Source organism: Eurosta solidaginis, chromosome 1 (assembly GCF_040869045.1).
Source record: "Eurosta solidaginis isolate ZX-2024a chromosome 1, ASM4086904v1, whole genome shotgun sequence".
Taxonomy (NCBI): Eukaryota; Metazoa; Arthropoda; class Insecta; order Diptera; family Tephritidae; genus Eurosta; species Eurosta solidaginis.
The window spans coordinates 276,138,309-276,157,313 of NC_090319.1; the positions used below are offsets into that span (position 1 = coordinate 276,138,309).

Below are 19,005 nucleotides of genomic sequence, written 5' to 3' on the forward strand. Positions count from 1 at the left end.
TGATCACACAACCAAACTAATTTCGAAACGAAACGAAAAAAGCTCAGTAAATATCCGTTAGATGTCAAAATAGTTTCGGACCCATTCCAAAATCAATTCAAAAAGCACCGAAATAATTACGAAATAATTAGAGACTTAACCCAGGAATGATTTTGAAAATATCAAGAAGTTTCTCCTAGAGCAATCCTCACATAATCTCGAAATAATCCCGGAATCGTACCATATGGACTCGAAAATAGCTATAATATTCCCGCAATGACTCCAACACCAATTTTAAAAACACTCCTGTAGTGGAATTCCGTATCTTTTTTACCCATATTCGCCTCCGCGATATAACGAATCAATAAATATAACGACTTTGATATTCGATAACAATTTTTTCATCGATATTCGTTAATTTGTGATCAGCTTTGTCGCTTAATAATTTAGATAATTAAGTTTTTTTAACTTAATTACCTCTGAATAGTGAATAGCACATTCATTATTGAAAGTGAAAAATCGTTAGTTCGATAGGTCGCGTCGTTAAAAGGAAATGAATTCGCCTACTATAAGCGAATTATCCAACTTGTTTAACGATATTGGCCATCGCTATATTCTCGAATCAATAACTATAAAGATTTTGGAATATGGTAACAATTTTTTGTCTTTATTCGTTAATCAATTATCAGCTATTATATCTAAATAAGAGAAGAGTATTGTATAATTTTTACCTACATGAGATGGAAATAATTGTCAAGCCGTTAGTTAAAGTCTCGAAAAATTACATCGTTAAAAGGAATTGGATATCCCTACCGGCTTTTTAAAATTAAATTTGTATAATAATTAGACTGCTGAGTGGAGTATTACACTATAGCATTTTCAGGTCAAATGAAACTTTTTTCAAGTCAAATGAAACTTTTTTCAAGTCAAATGAAACTTTTTTCATTTCAAATGAAACTTTTTTCAAGTCAAATGAAACCCTTAGTAGTATGGTTATATTTTATATATATATTTATATCGTACTTTATAGCGCTGTTTATCAAATTTTTCTTTAAGACGACAACTATTTCTAATTAACCACATTCAAGGCAAAATTTCTGCCCAAATTTTCTTTGTGAATTTAAGCTGCAGTTAAGGTCAGCTTAGTTTAACCTTGCCTTTTGATCGTTTCAATTTTTTAATCGATAAATTAGCAATGTTAACCGTTAGGAAACTTATATACTACAGTTTAACCATCATCTGATTGTATAATTTTCATGTATACCAACGTTTTTAGCGGACGTTTTTGGGTCGGACATATGAACATTTTTTTAATAGGTCATGAAAAAACCTTAAAAATTTAAGTCGAAAAAAGTAAAAACAAAAAATTAAATTTCGCAGGCTCGAAAATTATTTTTTTGGGTATGCGTAGTGGAATTTTTTTCCTGAGCCCAAATCCTATCGAAAAATCGAAGGCGCGATATGGGTTAATAAATCGTCTAATCTAATGTCTAATATATATATTCTAAGTATTACATTTAAATACAATATACAATGAAAAATAATGGAATATTTGTTTTTGTTTTCAAAGTCCCACACGGGCGAAGTGCAATGTGACTGCGCCACAGAGTAGAAAAGATCACTTTTTACGGTTATGTTTTTCAGCATAGTTAAAAAAGATCTCTCCACAGTCCACATGCTCTAGTTGGTAAAAGTAATATTTCTCTCCATATCTTGTTATCGTTCTATGTTGTTTGGTAAGTCGTTGGTCAAAGAGCAAAGCATAATACAGAGGATTCAAGCGATTTGTTAGTTGGTGTCAGACAGTAATAGGAAATACGCTCACACCATGCTCTTTGGTTCCTTCTCTTTGTTCTCTACGTTACTTTATTCCTACGTTATTAACGAAGTATATATATGTAGAAGAAGAATGTGCTTTATATATAAGAGGAGTGGATACAAGTAAATAATATAGGTGCTTATTTTCAGTGGGTGGTTAAACTGTAGTATATAAGTTACCTAGCGTTTAACCCTTTACTACTTTATCTACCAAAAAATTGAAACGATCAAAAGGCAAGGTTAAACTAAGCTGAACTTAACTGCAGCTTAAATTCACAAAGAAAATTTGGGCAAAAATTTTGCCTTGAATGTGGTTAATTAGAAATAGTTGTCTTAAAGAAAAATTTGATAAACAGCGCTATAAAATACGATATAAATATATATATATATATATAAAATATAACCATACTACTAAGGGTTTCATTTGACTTGAAAAAATTTCATTTAAAATGAAAAAAAGTTTCTTTTGAAATGAAAAAAGTTTCACTTAAAATGAAAAAAGTTTCATTGACTTGAAAAAAGTTTCATTTGACTTGCAAAAAGTTTCATTTGACCTGAAAATGCTATATCTCTGCTGCCTTTTCGAAAATGGGCTCTCTCAGAAAACGTTTGAATAACGCCCTAATTCAGAACTTGTTTCAAAAATTCCATTTCTCAGCATTCAGCTGAAGAACGCCCTAACTCAGAACTGTTTTCATAAACACCACAGCTTATGTGAAAATGTATTGAATTTGAGCTGATATAGAGTGTTATGAAACAAAGTCTGAAATAAGGCTTTATTCAAACGTTTTCTGAGATAGACCGTTTTCGAAACGGTAGCCGAGATATACTGATATTTTACTCAGCAGTCGATTTGATTGCTTTATTTAATTTTTTTTAAAGAGGGAAAATTATATTTAATTTTTGATATTTTTAATTTATATGATAATGAATATTTTTTTATGTTGTTTTTATGTGACTTTTTGTTGAACTGAGTGTATGCTCTTTAGTTCGTCATAAGCTAAGACAATCTTATTTATTTTCATAAACTAAAAAAGTCCGTAATTTGTTTTTTTAATTTTATTTATTTTATAAAAATTTACCTTAACATTTTTGGTTATTTGTTTACATTGTAATATACAAAATAATTGTAAAGCAAACTATAACTACTATTTAATTGTATTTGTATATAAAACATCAATCGATTTTAAAACTAATACATATATATGTATAAATATACATGTATGTTTGCACATACATATTATAAAAGCATCTCAAAACATTGCACAAATAATCGTCTAACAACTAGCCTTAACACTGTAAATATGTGAACTGCCTCCCTTAACGTATATGTGTGTTAGTATGCCGCACAGAACCTGCCTTTTGAAGTACGTTCGATCCCTGCAAAAAATCGTGCGATGAATCCTTAGGAAGATTGGGCTCCGACTGATCTCTTTTGTCCATAAATGGGCATAATTGATCCCCTTTAGTCCCTTTCGGGTACAGTTGGGATTAGTCAGGTTGAAATCTATGTAGCCAATTTTAAGAAATAATAAAAAAAACGGCAACGAAATTGTTAAAATAAAAAAGATTACAGATGATTGAATCGAATTATTTAAGAAAAATGCGGAGCCCTATACCGAACCATACGACTACGCCGGTGTTAGGGTTAAATTTTCGAAGAATATTTGTTATTCCTTTTTTGAAAAGCGGGCAAACAACTTGTGTCCAATAGATTTGGTGGCTTGGCAAACCTTTTGACAGTGTTTCTCATGGCAGAAAATTCGACTGGACCTTATTTGAGTCTTTATTGAACCGAAAAGGGAACTAGCCTTCATATGTTCCAATATGGGTACAAAGGGGATTGGTCCTATCGATCCCTTTCGAGTATAAAAGGGTACAATTAGTGTACAAAGAGATCAAAATTTGCATTGGTTGTTGTTGTTGTTGTAGTGATAAGGTTGCTCCCCGAAGGCTTTGGGGAGTGTTATCGATGTAATGGTCCTTTGCCGGATACAGATCCGGCACGCTGCGGTACCACAGCTCCATTAAGGTGCTAGCCCGACCATATCGGGAACGATTTATGTGGCCACATTAAACCTTCAGGCCATCCCCTCCCTCGCCAGAGCATCGTCTGTTAGTGAAACAGGATTGGCCGCGGATATGTGAGGTTGACAACTGGGTTTGGGTTGCGCTACACAGCCCCTTGAATCTGGTATTTTAGTCGCCTCTTACGACAGGCATAACTACCGCTGGAACATTCTGACCACCTAACCCACTGGCATTGGTCGCATACTCCTTTACGACTCATCTCTGATTCATCCTAGACTAATAGCATTTTTTGCAGGGATCATTTCCAATCGTCATCTCATATACCAACAACCTCAACACGAAAATTATTTACTGCAGTTCTATAAGCGAAATATTACTCTAAAAGTTTTTCTTGAGTATGCGCAGCATTAAGAAAACTAATATTTTGTTCCACATAAAATAATTTCTTTAAAATACAAAAACACTTCCTTACCCCAATACCCGCAAGTGATTAAATAGAAAGTGCATGTGTACGTACATATGTATGTGTTTGAGTATATGCGTGTTGATATTGGTTTTTGGCATTCTTCGCATGTTTGTGCGTACTTTTATGTTAGTAGCTGTGTATAATTTTTTTCTTTCTTGGTAGGGCCGCTGCTTTGTTTATGAATTGTTCAATGAAAATTGAAAGTTTCCAAAAGGCATTAAGTACAAATATTTTTATGTGCGTGTATGTGTATTAAATATGAATAAATATTTAAATAACTTCTTCCTCTTATTCTACTTTTCCTACATGTAAAGCATCCTTACGATCGTCTTCACATACATCCGTATCATCCCAACCCCAAACCATTGTTTCTTCTTTATCATGATCCAACTTTGATACCAGCTCACTCAAATTGTTATTGTTAATGTCTTTTACGGAGAGGTGTGTACCATCACCGGTGCGTTGTACGCGTTTTAAAATCATTTCTTTAGGCACCGATTTCAAATCGTAAGCTTGACCTGTATAAGAGTGCAGAAGAAAAGTGAGAAATGTAGAAATGTAAAAATTTGTTTTTGTATACACAAATGTTTAAAACTATTGTCAACTTACCAATATAAGCCATGAAATCCAAGAAGGCTGTCGTCCAATTATATTGATAGGTACCCAATTCTCCAGCTTTGTAATCCCATGGGAAGACATGATGATAGTTATGCCATCCCTCGCCGAATGCAATAATTGCAACGGCTTTGCTATCAACCGAACTGATATTCTTCTCATATGGTCTCATGCCATAGAAATGTGCGGCGCTGTTAACCAACCAAGTGGCATGCAATGAGATCGTATAACGTAACATTGAGCAAACGAAGAAGCATACTTTTAGCGAAGATCCAAGCACGAAGTAGGGGATGATTGCAGGTATAACAAAACAGCAAATTGGCATGACAAGGAAATAGTATCTATTTGGGTGGAGAAAAGATAAAAAAATATAGTGGTTAGTGGAGCCGGGGTTATTGTTGATGTTGTTGTAGCGATAGGCCTTGGGGAGTATTATCGATGTTGTTGGTCCTTTGCCGGTTGCAGATCCAGTACCTTCCGGCAACAAGCACCAATAATGTACTAGCCCAACGAACTCGGAAACGATTTACTTTGACCACATGAAACCCTCTAGAACATCCCCCCCCCTCCAACCTTCTAGATCCATGAGGAACTTGGGGTCGCCAGAGTCTCGGGTGTTAAAGAAACACGATTCGCCACGGGTGGGTGAGGTTGGAAATTGGGTTGGAGAATCTATATATTACACTGGCAACCTCTTGAAACGGTTGTGCTACACATCTGCTTGAATCAATTTGGAATGTTAGGCGCCTCTTAATCCGGGGATACCTCCCACGGGTATATTTGAAGCCCCCTAACCCATTGGGTGTTAATAAGGCGCAGGGGTTTTAGTCACTGGGTTCTGATGATTTGTATTCCCAAGTTATTCTTCACTTCTACTTTTGATAATTTTGATCAGCACAACGCCGGCAGAACAAATGCAACTTTTTTTGTAGTAGTATGTGTTAACAAAGATTTCTAAAATGCGAGGAAGTTTTACAAAACTTTTGACCATTTTATCAAGAGTTTTCAGAAGTTTTTTTTAGTTTTTTTTTTTTTTTTTTGATTTTCACTTTAAAGTACAATTGATTGGTCCCTCAAAATTGCATTGATTTTTTACAATTTTTCCAAAGGATTCTTCTGATTTTCTACGAATTTTTTCGAAAATGTTTTGGAGAATGATTTGCATAGTTTTAGCTACAAAGGTCATACAATTTTTTTTTAAATTATCCGAAACAAAAAAATAGAAGAATTTTGATAAAAATTGCCTACGCAATTTTTTGTCCGCTGCTGTAAATAAAGCTCCTTTTCGAAGTCTTTGGATTATTTTTTCAAAGGTGTTTGTGGAGATATCGGATTTTCGCATCGCTTTTTTGCGTGCCCATCGCGAATGCCATGACGTCACTAGCTGTGAGAAGGAATTCACCTGCGATGAGTATAATTATGTCAAGGGATACGCGCCTGCCCTACTTTAACTTCAAAGGTTTTGAATATTTCATTTACTACAAGCATCCGTTATGTTGACGACCCTCTTAAAAGATTTTTCACTAATACGAACCATTTTCCGTGGCACTTCCAATGCAAATTTGAAGTTTCTGGTGCTATATCTCCGAAAATGTTTAACGAGACGAGCCACCGAGTAAGGAATTGACTATCCATCCACCCATCTCTAACCTAGTACATGCACACAAACACATATAGAACAAGCTAAACATCATTATACCATGTGAGAGAACACCACTAAGCTCGAGTTCGTTTTCTTTTGAATTTTGATCAAGTAAATTGGTCAAATAAAAATTATTCAAATTAATACTCACTTCTTTTGGAATCTAACTACAGGATCGGCTAAAATATCACTCATATCAACATTTTTGCCACGTTCTGTAACATCCGAATGTTTCTTGCACATCAACCAACCCATATGAGCAAAGAAGAAACCACGTCCCGAATTGTGAGGATCAGCATTTGTATCAGTAAATTTATGATGAACACGATGATCGCGACACCATTCGTAAATGCTATTCTGAAAAGCGAGCGATTGACAAAGCATAAGGAAAATACGTAATGGCAATCTAGCTTTATAGGCGCGATGTGACCACAAACGATGTACACCAGCTGTAATGCCCAAACCGCCTAACATAGCGTACAAGTAGGCTATAAAGGGGAAGAGAAGAAAGAAGTAGAAAAATATATTTATTAAATGAAATGCACAAAATATACAGCTATACTTACAAATTACAAATTCTAAATAAGCATTCTCAGCATATATTAAATAAATGCCATAAAATGCCATCGAATGCAACACTACAAACAACATAACATTGAACCAAACAATTTCCAATTTGTATGGTTTGTGTGTGGGTGTTTCGGTTTTGGTTTGTAGTTGTAGTTGTGCTTGTGGCTTTGCAGCATTTTGACGCATTAATGCTGCTGGTTCACCCTGATTGGGTACACGATCATTGTTGCTCGTTTTACATGTGGTTTGAGCTAATGTTGCTTGTTTGTTGTTGTTGGCGTCATTATTTGTTATGGCCGTTTCGGCGATAAGAAAAGTACTGCCAATTAAATTTGGAGCCATCTGTAAGTAAAAAGAAGTGCGAAGATTATGGTTAAGTTAAGGCTATGTAATTAATTTTTGTTTACTTAATTAAAAAATAATTTTATATTTCAACTTTTTGCTTAAATTTTGCAACAAAGACTGTTCAAGAAAGTTGCCACCTAATTTAAATTTTAACAAGTTAATAAGATATAGCAATACGGATGGTATAGGAAAATTATTTTACGGCGAATTGTAACGAAATTATTATTAAGCGGGGTTGCCACCTGATTTTTATATTTTTCCAAGGTTTGCGCCTATTTGAAATTCCATGGTTGCCACCTATTTGAAATTGAAAAGTTAATAAGGTGTACATTGTGGACAAGGGTACGTCTATGCGAGGACCTCACGGACAGGATGGTTCAAAAAAAAAATATTTCCCCCGCAGTGCTACAAAATTAATATTAGGTGGGGTTGCTACCAGGTGTTGCTATTGTTAGTGCTATCTAAGGCTGATTCCTATTTTAATTTTCATACCTTTATGGGTCAGCGTTGCCAATATGAGACGCGAAAGATATTTCACGCTGTATTTCAAAAAAAAATATTTCTAACTATGATTACCTTCTAGGGTTATCATCTTTACTTTTTTTACTTATTCTATTGAATTAATGCTATTGTTTTGGAAATAAGTTAAGCCTTTTTAGTAAAATATTATATGTAGTAATGTAGTAATTCGATACACTCATATATCTCTTTCCTTGGTTTTATAAAGTAGCCACTTATTTGAATTTTTATCTTTAAATCATACGGAACTTATCAATATTGGTATCGAATGCAAGGCATCTCACTGCTAATAAAATTTGATGATAAATATTTTAATTGGAAACTAGGTGTTCCCACTTGGAACGTTTTTACAATGTTGCCACTTGTTTGAAAGTTGTTTAGATATCACGTGGAGATATGAATATGAATATCGAACGAAAAGTATCTCACGTGTTATTGCAATTGAAATTTTCTTACCCAATTTTTTAGTAAATATTTTGTTCTAGAGCTTTTTTTCGCTTTTGCTACTGAGGATATTTTATGATATTTATAAGGTATTTAAAGAAGTATTCCCACAAAGAACAATTATATATTTTTCTTTGCGTGGCCGACAATATCTCGAAAATGCTTTAAGCCATTAAAGTTTTGAATACTCTAACCCCTTTTACCGAGGTGGTATTGGATTATGATTTTCAACAAGATTGCCACCTATTTGTATTTTTGTTCACACATCGTTTTAATATAAATTTTCTAATAAAATTTGGTAGGTAAATATTGTACTCTATTGGGGGATTTATTGTTAAGGTTTTATCACTGAGGATATTTTCAACCTCCTCGGAGGTACATCGCGTTTTTTAATTAATTTGAGTTATATTTTGTCTTAAGGGAATGTATACACAAATATCGGAAACTGTCATACTTAAATGTATATCCACTGAAAATAAATAAAATAAAATCCTAAATTATAAACGCATCATCACCGTCCTCCTCCAACATTTACATGCATATGTCTACATATATAAAAATAAAAATATATTCAAGAAAGCATATTCTCTACGTTCTAACCATATAATTTCCAATTTCGTCGTCAACCACAAATTTTCGCCTTGAAGCCGTTACCAATTCGGTTTATGTATGTCTATGACTTCCTCCATTGACTACCAAATATGTTCTAAACGTTTTATAGTCTGACTTGACTGAACTTACGCAGAATATTTCTCATATAATATTCTTGTCAGGCTATGAAATTTTGTTCTTTTTCTATTTACAATTTTTATTTTCGTATTAATAGTAGTAAATTCATATACTCAGTGCGCATAAGAAACACCGGTGAGTTGCTAATTCTTTATGAAACGTGTAAAATAGCAGGGCGTGCAGCTTTTTTATATTTAAATAAGTCCTAAAGTTAGTTTTAGTATCAAATTCTGGCAAGAATTTAAACGAAATAAGAAAAAAATATAAATATTTTATGAACGAAATAAAAAAGAACCCAAATGTTACTTTTTTTAATTCCGTACCAGTGCAATAAATAATTAATTTTATTTCTCTAAATATTTATTGATTTCTAAAATTATTTAGTTCATTATTTTCCTTCAAAGTGCAGTATTTATATTTATTAAAAATATATTTGAAAAAATGGGTTTGGTAATTTTGTATGAACAAAGTTCGTTGTTTGAGTCTTTCGTATTTAGACACTACATTATTAGATCAAACAGTAATTGCAGGTTTGTTGCTTAAATCTTATGAATTTCTCCTTTTTTCCTTAATGGAGAGAAGCTGTTTCAAAAACGTAGTACCGATACTACAGTGCTTGACGTGTTAGAACATTTGAAGAGCTTAAAAGTACTAAGGGTAGCTCGGAAAACTTCTACGTAATTGCAAAAAGGAAATTCAAGGCACTTTCTCGATAATTTTTCAAAGAGCACTGCGTCTGACGAAAGGGTCGTGTGGAAGTGTAGGCCAAGCCATCACAACATCATTTTCATTCCTTTCACCAGAAAGAGATAATTCGCATGCGCTTATTGCCCATATCCTTCAACAGAGTGGTGCTGGACACATGCAACCGAACTAAATAACGTTAGAGCCAGAAAAGAATTGTAATGATGCAGTTATCATATGATCTTTGAATTACGGAATGAAGTTCCTACTAGTAATTAGTTTTCTTAAGTTTCAAGTTTTTTCAAGATAATCTAAGCCGAGGCAGGCTTGCTAATGAGCTACTACAGCAATCAGCCTTTGATCACAAGGCCAACTGCGTAATCATCATCGAACCCTGTAGAGTAGCAAGTGATTGGTATATAGAAAAAAAGGCACAGCCATAAACTGGATAGCGGATGCTAATGTCAATGTTGTGAACCGTTTTATCGCGCAAGGTTACGTCCATGTAACTACGACTATTGCCACAGCTGTCAGCTGCCAGTTGTTCCCGAATGACCCCATTCCAACCTTTAGGGGCATGCTTGCAATTATTGAAGATGACCTGAAGGAATTAAATAGTGACCCAATTTTTGCTGCAGACAAACACACGAAAACGTTTATCCTTGAGATGTCAGCTAAGCTCGGTTTGACCGTAGTCAACACTATTGGGACCGCAATATACCGATGGCAGGGATTTGGATACTTGATTCCCGAAATAGCATAAGTTTCCAAAAGCTTGCAGCCGACCGTTGTTTGATGGAGAGCTATAACAGACCAAAACTTCAGCGATCACAACTACATCATTTTCGAACTTAATGATTCCGATCAGAGGTAGATACAGAACGGGTCACGCAAAACATTGCCACTGGACGCATTCAAGTTGGACTCTGCCACGTTCTCCGCTTCGGTACTAGAGAATTACCGACAAATAATCAATAGTGCAAATGCTTCAGAAGCACTTGAATAGATAATGCGTTGGTTTTGTCACGCTTGCAGTGTCTATTTGCCACGTAGAGGAATATGGAGGGGCAAAAACAGGTATAAGATAGAACAACGAAATTATGAAGCAGCAGAAAATATTCCATAGGGTGCCAAACGAACAACACTCACGTGGCATACTTGATTCTCTGGGAATGGCGAAAGCGAACTAGGAAGCGAAAAAAGCTCTAGGCGCTGCCACCAAAGCAGGTCATAGAGAAGGAAAAAATAACAAATATTGTGAATTGCCTATTTCACACCCAACGCAACGTAGCAATGTTCCAAGGAAGAGATCACGATTTCACGACCATTCCCCTTTGAGTATGCATGTATGTCCCTTTTACCTCTCTTATTGGGACTATTGCGGTAAATGGAAAACCTAAGTAAAGGATGCTTTCTACGTTCTCTCCTCCACATGGAGTCCCTCTTGTAAAGGGTAACCTCATCATAAGAAGTATATAAACAGTAGCGAACAGAAAAATAGTAGTGGCAATTTTTATCAAATTTTATCATTTAAATTCTTTTTTTCGATATTTTGAGAAAAAAAACTTCTAATAATTTTGTAACTGTAACTTTTCTGAAAACCATTTTCGGAAAAATTCGAAAATTTGAGAAATTTTACGACAATTTCGAACTTTTTTTTGGAGTTCTCTGAATTTGTTTGAATATGCAGTTTTGTAGCCCAATCAATTTATGTCTTCAAGGAGATGGAAAAGCAAACAAAAGGAAGGGGAAAAGGGAGAGAGAGAGGGAGGGGGAGTAAGAGACAAAATTTCTTAAAGTGCATGCAGAGAGTCCAAAGTTAGGGCAGAACAACATTTGCGGGCTTGCTCGTACCTATATAATTTTTCTCGGAATAAACAAAAAAATCAAGGCGCAGTTAAAATCAAGTTCGTTGCTTAAGTCTTTTGAATTTTCTTTTAAACAATTATCGTATTAAGATGTGCTTTATACCTACCTTCACCTATCATTTCACCAATTATATTAGATACTCCATTATTACTAATTTTAAGATCATAAAAGAACAAACAAAATTTTTATAACACAAAATGCAGATTCAATAACCATTCAACTTTCAAAACTCATTATATTTGCTAAACTTCTTCAATAAACAAGTTCTAGGCATATCATTGAAAGATTGTTAGCCATGAAAGTGAACTTAAAATCCGTCGAAAACAAAATGCTGTGACGAGCTTTGCTCACAAATAAATACTTGGACTTTGTTGGCAACATCAAAGCGGCTACTGCGAATTGATGGACTTGACATTGAGCAACGCAAATGATGCTTAATAGGTATGTGTGGATATGTTTATGTGCAAAATTACCACCGCCGACCTTGAACGTTAGCTTGTAAGATGAAGTTCGTAATGCATCTGTTGCAACTGTAGCATTGGCATTAAAAAAAAAACGACAAACAATTATGTGGCAATGCATCAGTAGTGGGCATTCAATTGAGTATTTGCGTAAGTACATTAACTGAAATGTAGTAAATACAGGGTGTTGTGTACGATAAGGTATGCTGTAAAAATATTGCATTTATTCTCATATAAATACTAAATTAACTCTCAAAAGAAATTGTTTATAACATCAATATTTTGTGCTTTTTTTTTAATTTTTCTAAAAATTAAATTGAATTTTATCAACTCTCTTTTAGATTTTCTTCATATACCCATTATGGTCATACTCGTTTTAATCATTTTCATACAAAAATGTATGTGTGGTGCGGTTTTTTGCTTACTTAAAAATATTGGCACTATTTTCTAGGTCAAGTTTATTTCTATAGAATGTTTTTATTGAATAAAAATTATGTACCGCAAATTACTAGCACATACACATTGACGTGAATATACCGGCTTAAGTATTTTTGTATTAATAATTTATTGAAAACGAGTTGCGAGGTCTTTAGTTTCTATCACCTCCCCTCAAACGTTGCCAAACCCCTCCTTGTTAGCAGCAGCGCAAGTTATTCCACTCTTTGATATGAAGAATCATAGCTAACATTCTAAGATACGTGGTTTCCCTTCTCCACTGCTACTTTATCACATTGCAATTGCCATTCTTCGATTTTTCGTTGAATTAAGTTTTTAAGTTTTTTTTGTTCGATTTTTTATTAAATTTTGTACAGCTACTTTAATTGATAATTGATAAACACAACTCGTTTTTATAATGTTTATACACTGTATGTATTTATGTAATAACTAATCTATGTTTTAACAAGATTATCTATCATCTTGAAAATCACTACACGATTTGGTTAAAATTTTGTGTATAGAAATCGTATAGTTTTGAAGGAATAGGAATAGGAGTAGAAATAGAAATAGGAATAGTAAAGGAATAGGAAAGGCAATAGGAATAGGAAATGGAATAGGAATATGAATAGAAATAGTAATAGGAATAGGAATAGACATAGGAATAGTAATTGGAAAAGGAATAGGAGTAGGAATAGGAATGCGAATAGAAATGGGAATATGAATAAAAATAGGAATAGGAATAATTAATAGTAATAGGAAAATTAATAGGAATAGGGATAGGAGCAGGAGCAGGAATAGGTATAGGAACAGAAGCAGGAATAGCAATAGCAATAAGGATTGGAATGGGAATAGGAATAGAAATAGCAACAGGAACAGGAAAAAGATTAAGGATAGGAATAGTAATAAGAATAGGAATAGAAATTGGATTAGGAATAGGAGTAGGAATGGGAATAGGAATAGTAACAGAAATAGGATTTGGAATACGAATATCAATAGTAATAGAAATTGGAATGGGAATAGGAATAGGAATAGTAATAGGTATAAGAATAGGAATAGGAATAGGGATACAAATAGAAATAGAAATAGGAATAGGAATAAGAATAGGAATGGGGGTAGGAATAGGAATAAGAATAGTAATGGGGGTAGGAATAGGAATAAGAATAGCAATAGGAGTAGGAATATCAATAGGAATAGTAAAAGGAATAGGAATGGGAATAAGAATAGGAATAGGAATGGGAGTGGGAAAAGGGATAGGAATAGGAATAGTAACAGGAAGGCAATAGCAAAAGAAATAGAAATAGGAATAGGAGAAGGAATAGAAAAGAAAATTGAAGTAGGAAGAGAAATAGGAATAGGAACACTTATAGGTATGTAAATAAGAATATGAACAGAATAAGGTAGTAATATTAATAGAAAGACTAATAGGCAGAAGAATAAGATTAGGGATATGAAAAGGAACATAAAATCGTGTAAGAAAAAGGGGAAGATAAAGAAGCAGAAGAAGAAACGGAGCAGGAAATATTAAAAGAACCAACGAAAAAGGAACAGTAAGAAGAAGCGGAGGGCAGAAAAAAAGAAGTGAAGTGAGAAATTAACAGAGAGAAAGAGATGAGATTAAGGCGACCAATTTGAGAGACTTAGAATTTGTACTTAAAAAATAAATAAAAGTAATGCGCGATAACCTACGAGTTTAAGTCGAACTTCTCTTCTAATTTGCGTTCTGCTCCTTCTTTAGTTTTCCCTACAAATTGGCGGGATGGTGGCCACGCCGATTCCGAACCGCATCTGCAAGGAAGACAAGTTTTCACTTGGAAGCTTTCCATGGCAGAAATACACTGCGAGTGTTAGCCAAATCTCTGCCGAGGGAAGTTCCCGATTAGAAAAATTTATTACAAATTTCTTGGTGCTGCTTTTCCCAGGATTTGAACACAGGATCTTCGGTGTGGTAGGCGGCCATCAGGTATGACGAATATTAATATGCTGACTTAAAATAACAAAAAAAAAAAAAAACGTTTAAATATGGACTTCCTACACATCTAGCTAAAGCCCTCTATTCCAGAAGTATCCCCATCCGTTGCCTCCTTCGCAGCACACAAAATTAAAATAAGCGTGGTCGAGGGCTTAGCTTCATTTGATGTCTCGTACTGGCTTGGTTTATAGCGAAAAACATCTAGACAGTTAAATATCAAATATAGACAATGACGATGAAGCCCGACTTCTTATAGAATATAAACTCTCTAATTCAAATTTTGATACTTAAGAGGGCAACAACCTCATCATTACATGCCTACGACTTTAATATGCCAACTCCGCTGCTATATATGTCATTCAATTTCGAAGTAAATGTCAACTCGATATCAATTGGTATTTAAAATTTTTTAATAAGGCGCCGGTGTCACCATGGTATCATGAATAAGTTATTCATACAATCTACATTGAAAAGCCCTGATGATTACGCATGCACCTCTTATTAGGCTGTAAATAGACACATAATAACATACATATATACACGCGACTAATGTACCTCATCATTGTCTAATTATACTCAGCGTGCTTTGCTCACAGAGTATATTAACTTTGATTGGATAACGATTGGTTGTACAGGTATAAAAGAATCGAGATAGATATAGAACTCCATATATCAAAATCATCATTATCGAACAAAAATTTGATTGAGCCATGTCCGTCCGCCGCTAACACGATAACTTGAGTAAATTATGAGATATTTTCACCAAATTTGGTACACGAGCTTACCTGCACCCAGAATAGATTGGTATTGAAAATGAGCGAAATCGGATGATAACCACGCTCACTTTTTATATATAAAACATTTTGGAAAACACAAAAAACCGGATTATTTAGTAAATAATACACATAGAATGTTGAAATTTGATATGTGAACTAACATTGAGTTTCTGAAAAATTGGCATGGCACCGCCCACTTGTGATAAAATTAATTTTACAAATATTATTAATCATAAATCAAAAACCGTTAAACCTATCGTAACAAAATTCGGCAGAGAGGTTGTCTTTACTATAAGGAACGCTTTGAAGAAAAATTAACGAAATCGGTTAAGGACCACGCCCAGTTTTATATAAAAGATTTTTAAAAGGGTCGTGGACGTATAAAATAAGCTATATCTTTGCATAAAAAGAGCTTTATATCAATTGTATCCAAGTTTATTTATAACAATAAATAGAAAAACTTTAAATTAAAAAAAATGGGCGTGACGCCGCCCCTTTTATGACTAAGCAATTTTCTATCTTTCGGGAGCCATAACTTGAAGAAAAATTAACGGATCGTAATAAAATTGGGTACACAGATTTTCCCCATAGCAGGAAATATTTCTAGAAAGAATGGACGAGTTCGGTTAAAGACCACGCCCACTTTTATATAAACGATTTTTAAAAGGGTCGTAGACGAAAATAATAAGCAATATCTTAGCGAAAAAGAGCTTTGTATCAATAGAATTTTACTTTCTAAATTGAATTATAACATTAAATTGGAAAACACTAAAAGTTTTTAAAATGGGGGTGGCACCGCCCTTTTTATGACAAAGAAATTTTCTATGGTTCGGGAGCCTTAACTCGAAGAAAAATTAACATATCGTAATGAAATTTTGCACAAATATTTTTCTTATAGCAGAAAATATTTCTAGTAAAAATGGACGGGATCAGTTAAAGACCACGACAACTTAGATATAAAACAAACTTAAAAGGGTCGTAGACTAGAATAATAAGATATAACTTAGTAAAAAATTGTTTTGAGTCAATGATATTTCACTTATCAAATTTTATTGTAAGAGGAAATTGGGAGACATTTTTTTAAACGGGCGGTGCCACGTGTTATGTAGAAAAGTAATTTATCTGAAATGAAATGTACAATTGAAGCTCACGCTGAGTATATAATGTTTGGTCACACCCGAACTTAGAAACCTTTACTTGTTTTATTTTGTATTTATATCATGCATCAGCCATCAAATGGTTTCAGTAATAGACATTGTACCATGTCATAGAATTTATGTATATATATTTGTCTAGATATATTTAGATAGTTACGTATATAATTAATATATATTACGTATGGACGCATATGTATATGTCCAAATATTTGTAGCAATGTATACAAACATATATTAGAGTATTCTAGCAAGTTTTTGTTATCATTATGTTGCTCTGTCCATTGAAAATATTATTTATACTCAAAAATTATTTGTGCTCATAGCAAATATGTACTCAATTATATCTAATACTGAAGATCACTACGCAAAGTTTAAGCATAACAATTGTTGGTTGTAGTGATAAAATAATAACAACAAAAACTTTTGTGGAACCAAGGAGTTGGCGCAATTTTTTTCGGTACTTTAAAAAACTTTTCTCTTAATCTTTCGCTGAAGGTTGCTTTCGAGTTCAAGCCAAAGAATCGGGTGTTCCATTCGGAAAAAGTCAGATTGTCATGTGAAAAATTAGAAGAATGCGGCTCTCAAGTTTGAAGACTTCAATATATTGGTAAAGGAATATTTTTCCATCATTATGTGGTTTTTAATATTTTAGCATTTTTGAGCACATTGAATTTTTTTATTTTATTTTCAATAATTTAAAAAGAAATTACCATGAAATTTCTTATTAAAACTATGCAAACTAATCTCAAAATCGTTTTTAAAAATTTCGTATTTCTCTTTTTAAGTTCTTATATTCTTTTTATCATGCAGATTTGTAGCCCAAAAAATCTAGGCTAAAATTCTAGGTTTCTCAAAATTTGCGTTGATTCTTGACAAAATTTTAGCCAAAGGGTGTTTTAGATTCTCTCCCATACAAAAAGTAAAACTCAATTCAAATTTCTAGAGACCTCTAATTTGCGCTTCGTTAGACTTAAATTGATTGGGCTACAAAACTGCATACTCAAAAAAATTCTGAAAACTGAAAATAAAAATTACGAAATTCTTATACAATTTTCGAAATTTTTTCAAAAAGTTTTTGGGATTGCTTTCTATAGTTTAAAACCGCCAATTCACAGAAGTTTTTCTTAAATTATCGAAAATAATAAAACACAAGTAAGGAAGTCTAAGTTCGGGTGAAACCGAACATTACATACCCAGCTGTACACTTGAAATGCTGTTGTTGTTTGTTTTGTGTGCTTAATAGTGTTACAAGGCTGCGCAATAATATATATAACCATATGTTCTATTCTGAACTAACTTTTCTTCGAGTTATGGCTCCCGAAACATAGAAAATTGCTTAGCCATAAAAGGGGCGGTGCCACGCCCATTTTTTAAATTTCAAGCTTTTCCTATTTATTCTTATAAATCCACTTGGGAAATCAAATACCATTGATATAAAGCTCTTTTTTGCAAAGATATAGCTTATTTTATTCGTCCACAACCCTCTTAAAAATCTTTTATATAAAAGTGGGCGTGGTCCTTAACCGATTTCGTTAATTTTTTTGAAAGAATTCTTTATATTAAAGGCAACCACTCTGCCGAATTTTGTTACGATACCGATTTTTGATTTATGATTAATAATATTTGTAAAATTGATTTTATCACAAGTGGGCGGTGCCACGCCCATTTTTTGTTCAAACTTTAATCAAGAGTCTTAATATAAGTCCACATGTCAATATTCAACATTCTAGGTGTATTATTTACTAAATAATCAGGTTTTTTTGTTTTCCAAAATGTTATATATCTATATAAAAAGTGGGCGTGGTTATCTTCCGATTTAGCTCATTTTCAATGCCAATCTATTCTCGGTCTAGATAAGCTCGTGTACGAAATTTGGTGAATATATTTCAATATTTACTCAATTTATCGTGTTAACGGACAGACGAACGGACGGACGGACATGGCTCAATAAACTTTTTTTCGATACTGATGATTTTGATATATGGAAATCTATATCTATCTCGATTCCCTTATACCTGTACAACCAACCGTTATCCAATCAAAGTTATAACACCCTGTGTACAAGTACAGCTGGACATAAAAAGTATAATTCACAAAATTTGATCAAAAAACAACTCGAGCACTCACTGTCAACAACGAGCAAGAAATATATCGACACGCGAAAAGAGGTGGTGTCAAGCACTGAACAAGTTCAAATCGCCGTCCCTCACCGGGACACGAGATCTGGCAGTTGCCAGGGATATCCTAACGGCATGGCATATAGATAATTTTTATCAAAAAGTAGTTGGATGCCATCGCAAGTGAAGTCAAGCAATACCACACATACCTCAACCACACGGTGGCAGAGCCGTTACCGCTTTAATAGTCGCCTGACTATCTGAGTAGATGTTATATTCCTAAAGAGTTACAGAGGTGACTTGGATGACGCTGCAGTTTCCGGATAACACCGAGTTCTTAGCATAGTACTTCACACCTAACTATTCCGCGCAGCTT

The 19,005-nt window shown here is 33.8% G+C and overlaps 1 protein-coding gene across 2 annotated transcripts in view; it reads right to left on the reverse strand.

The window, feature by feature from the left end:
• Nucleotides 1-2,841: 2,841 nt before the first annotated feature.
• The window catches only part of LOC137237343 (acyl-CoA Delta-9 desaturase), a 40,791-nt gene continuing 24,627 nt past the window's right edge, over nucleotides 2,842-19,005 (reverse strand). For both annotated transcript variants that reach the window (XM_067760866.1, XM_067760865.1), the window contains exons 2-5: nucleotides 7,118-7,463; nucleotides 6,703-7,039; nucleotides 4,904-5,250; nucleotides 2,842-4,812 (exon numbers count right to left, since the gene is read on the reverse strand). In XM_067760866.1, coding sequence (XP_067616967.1) covers nucleotides 4,583-4,812; nucleotides 4,904-5,250; nucleotides 6,703-7,039; nucleotides 7,118-7,463 — 1,260 coding nt within the window. In that variant the 3' untranslated portion in view covers nucleotides 2,842-4,582. The remainder of the gene's footprint in view (nucleotides 4,813-4,903; nucleotides 5,251-6,702; nucleotides 7,040-7,117; nucleotides 7,464-19,005) is intronic.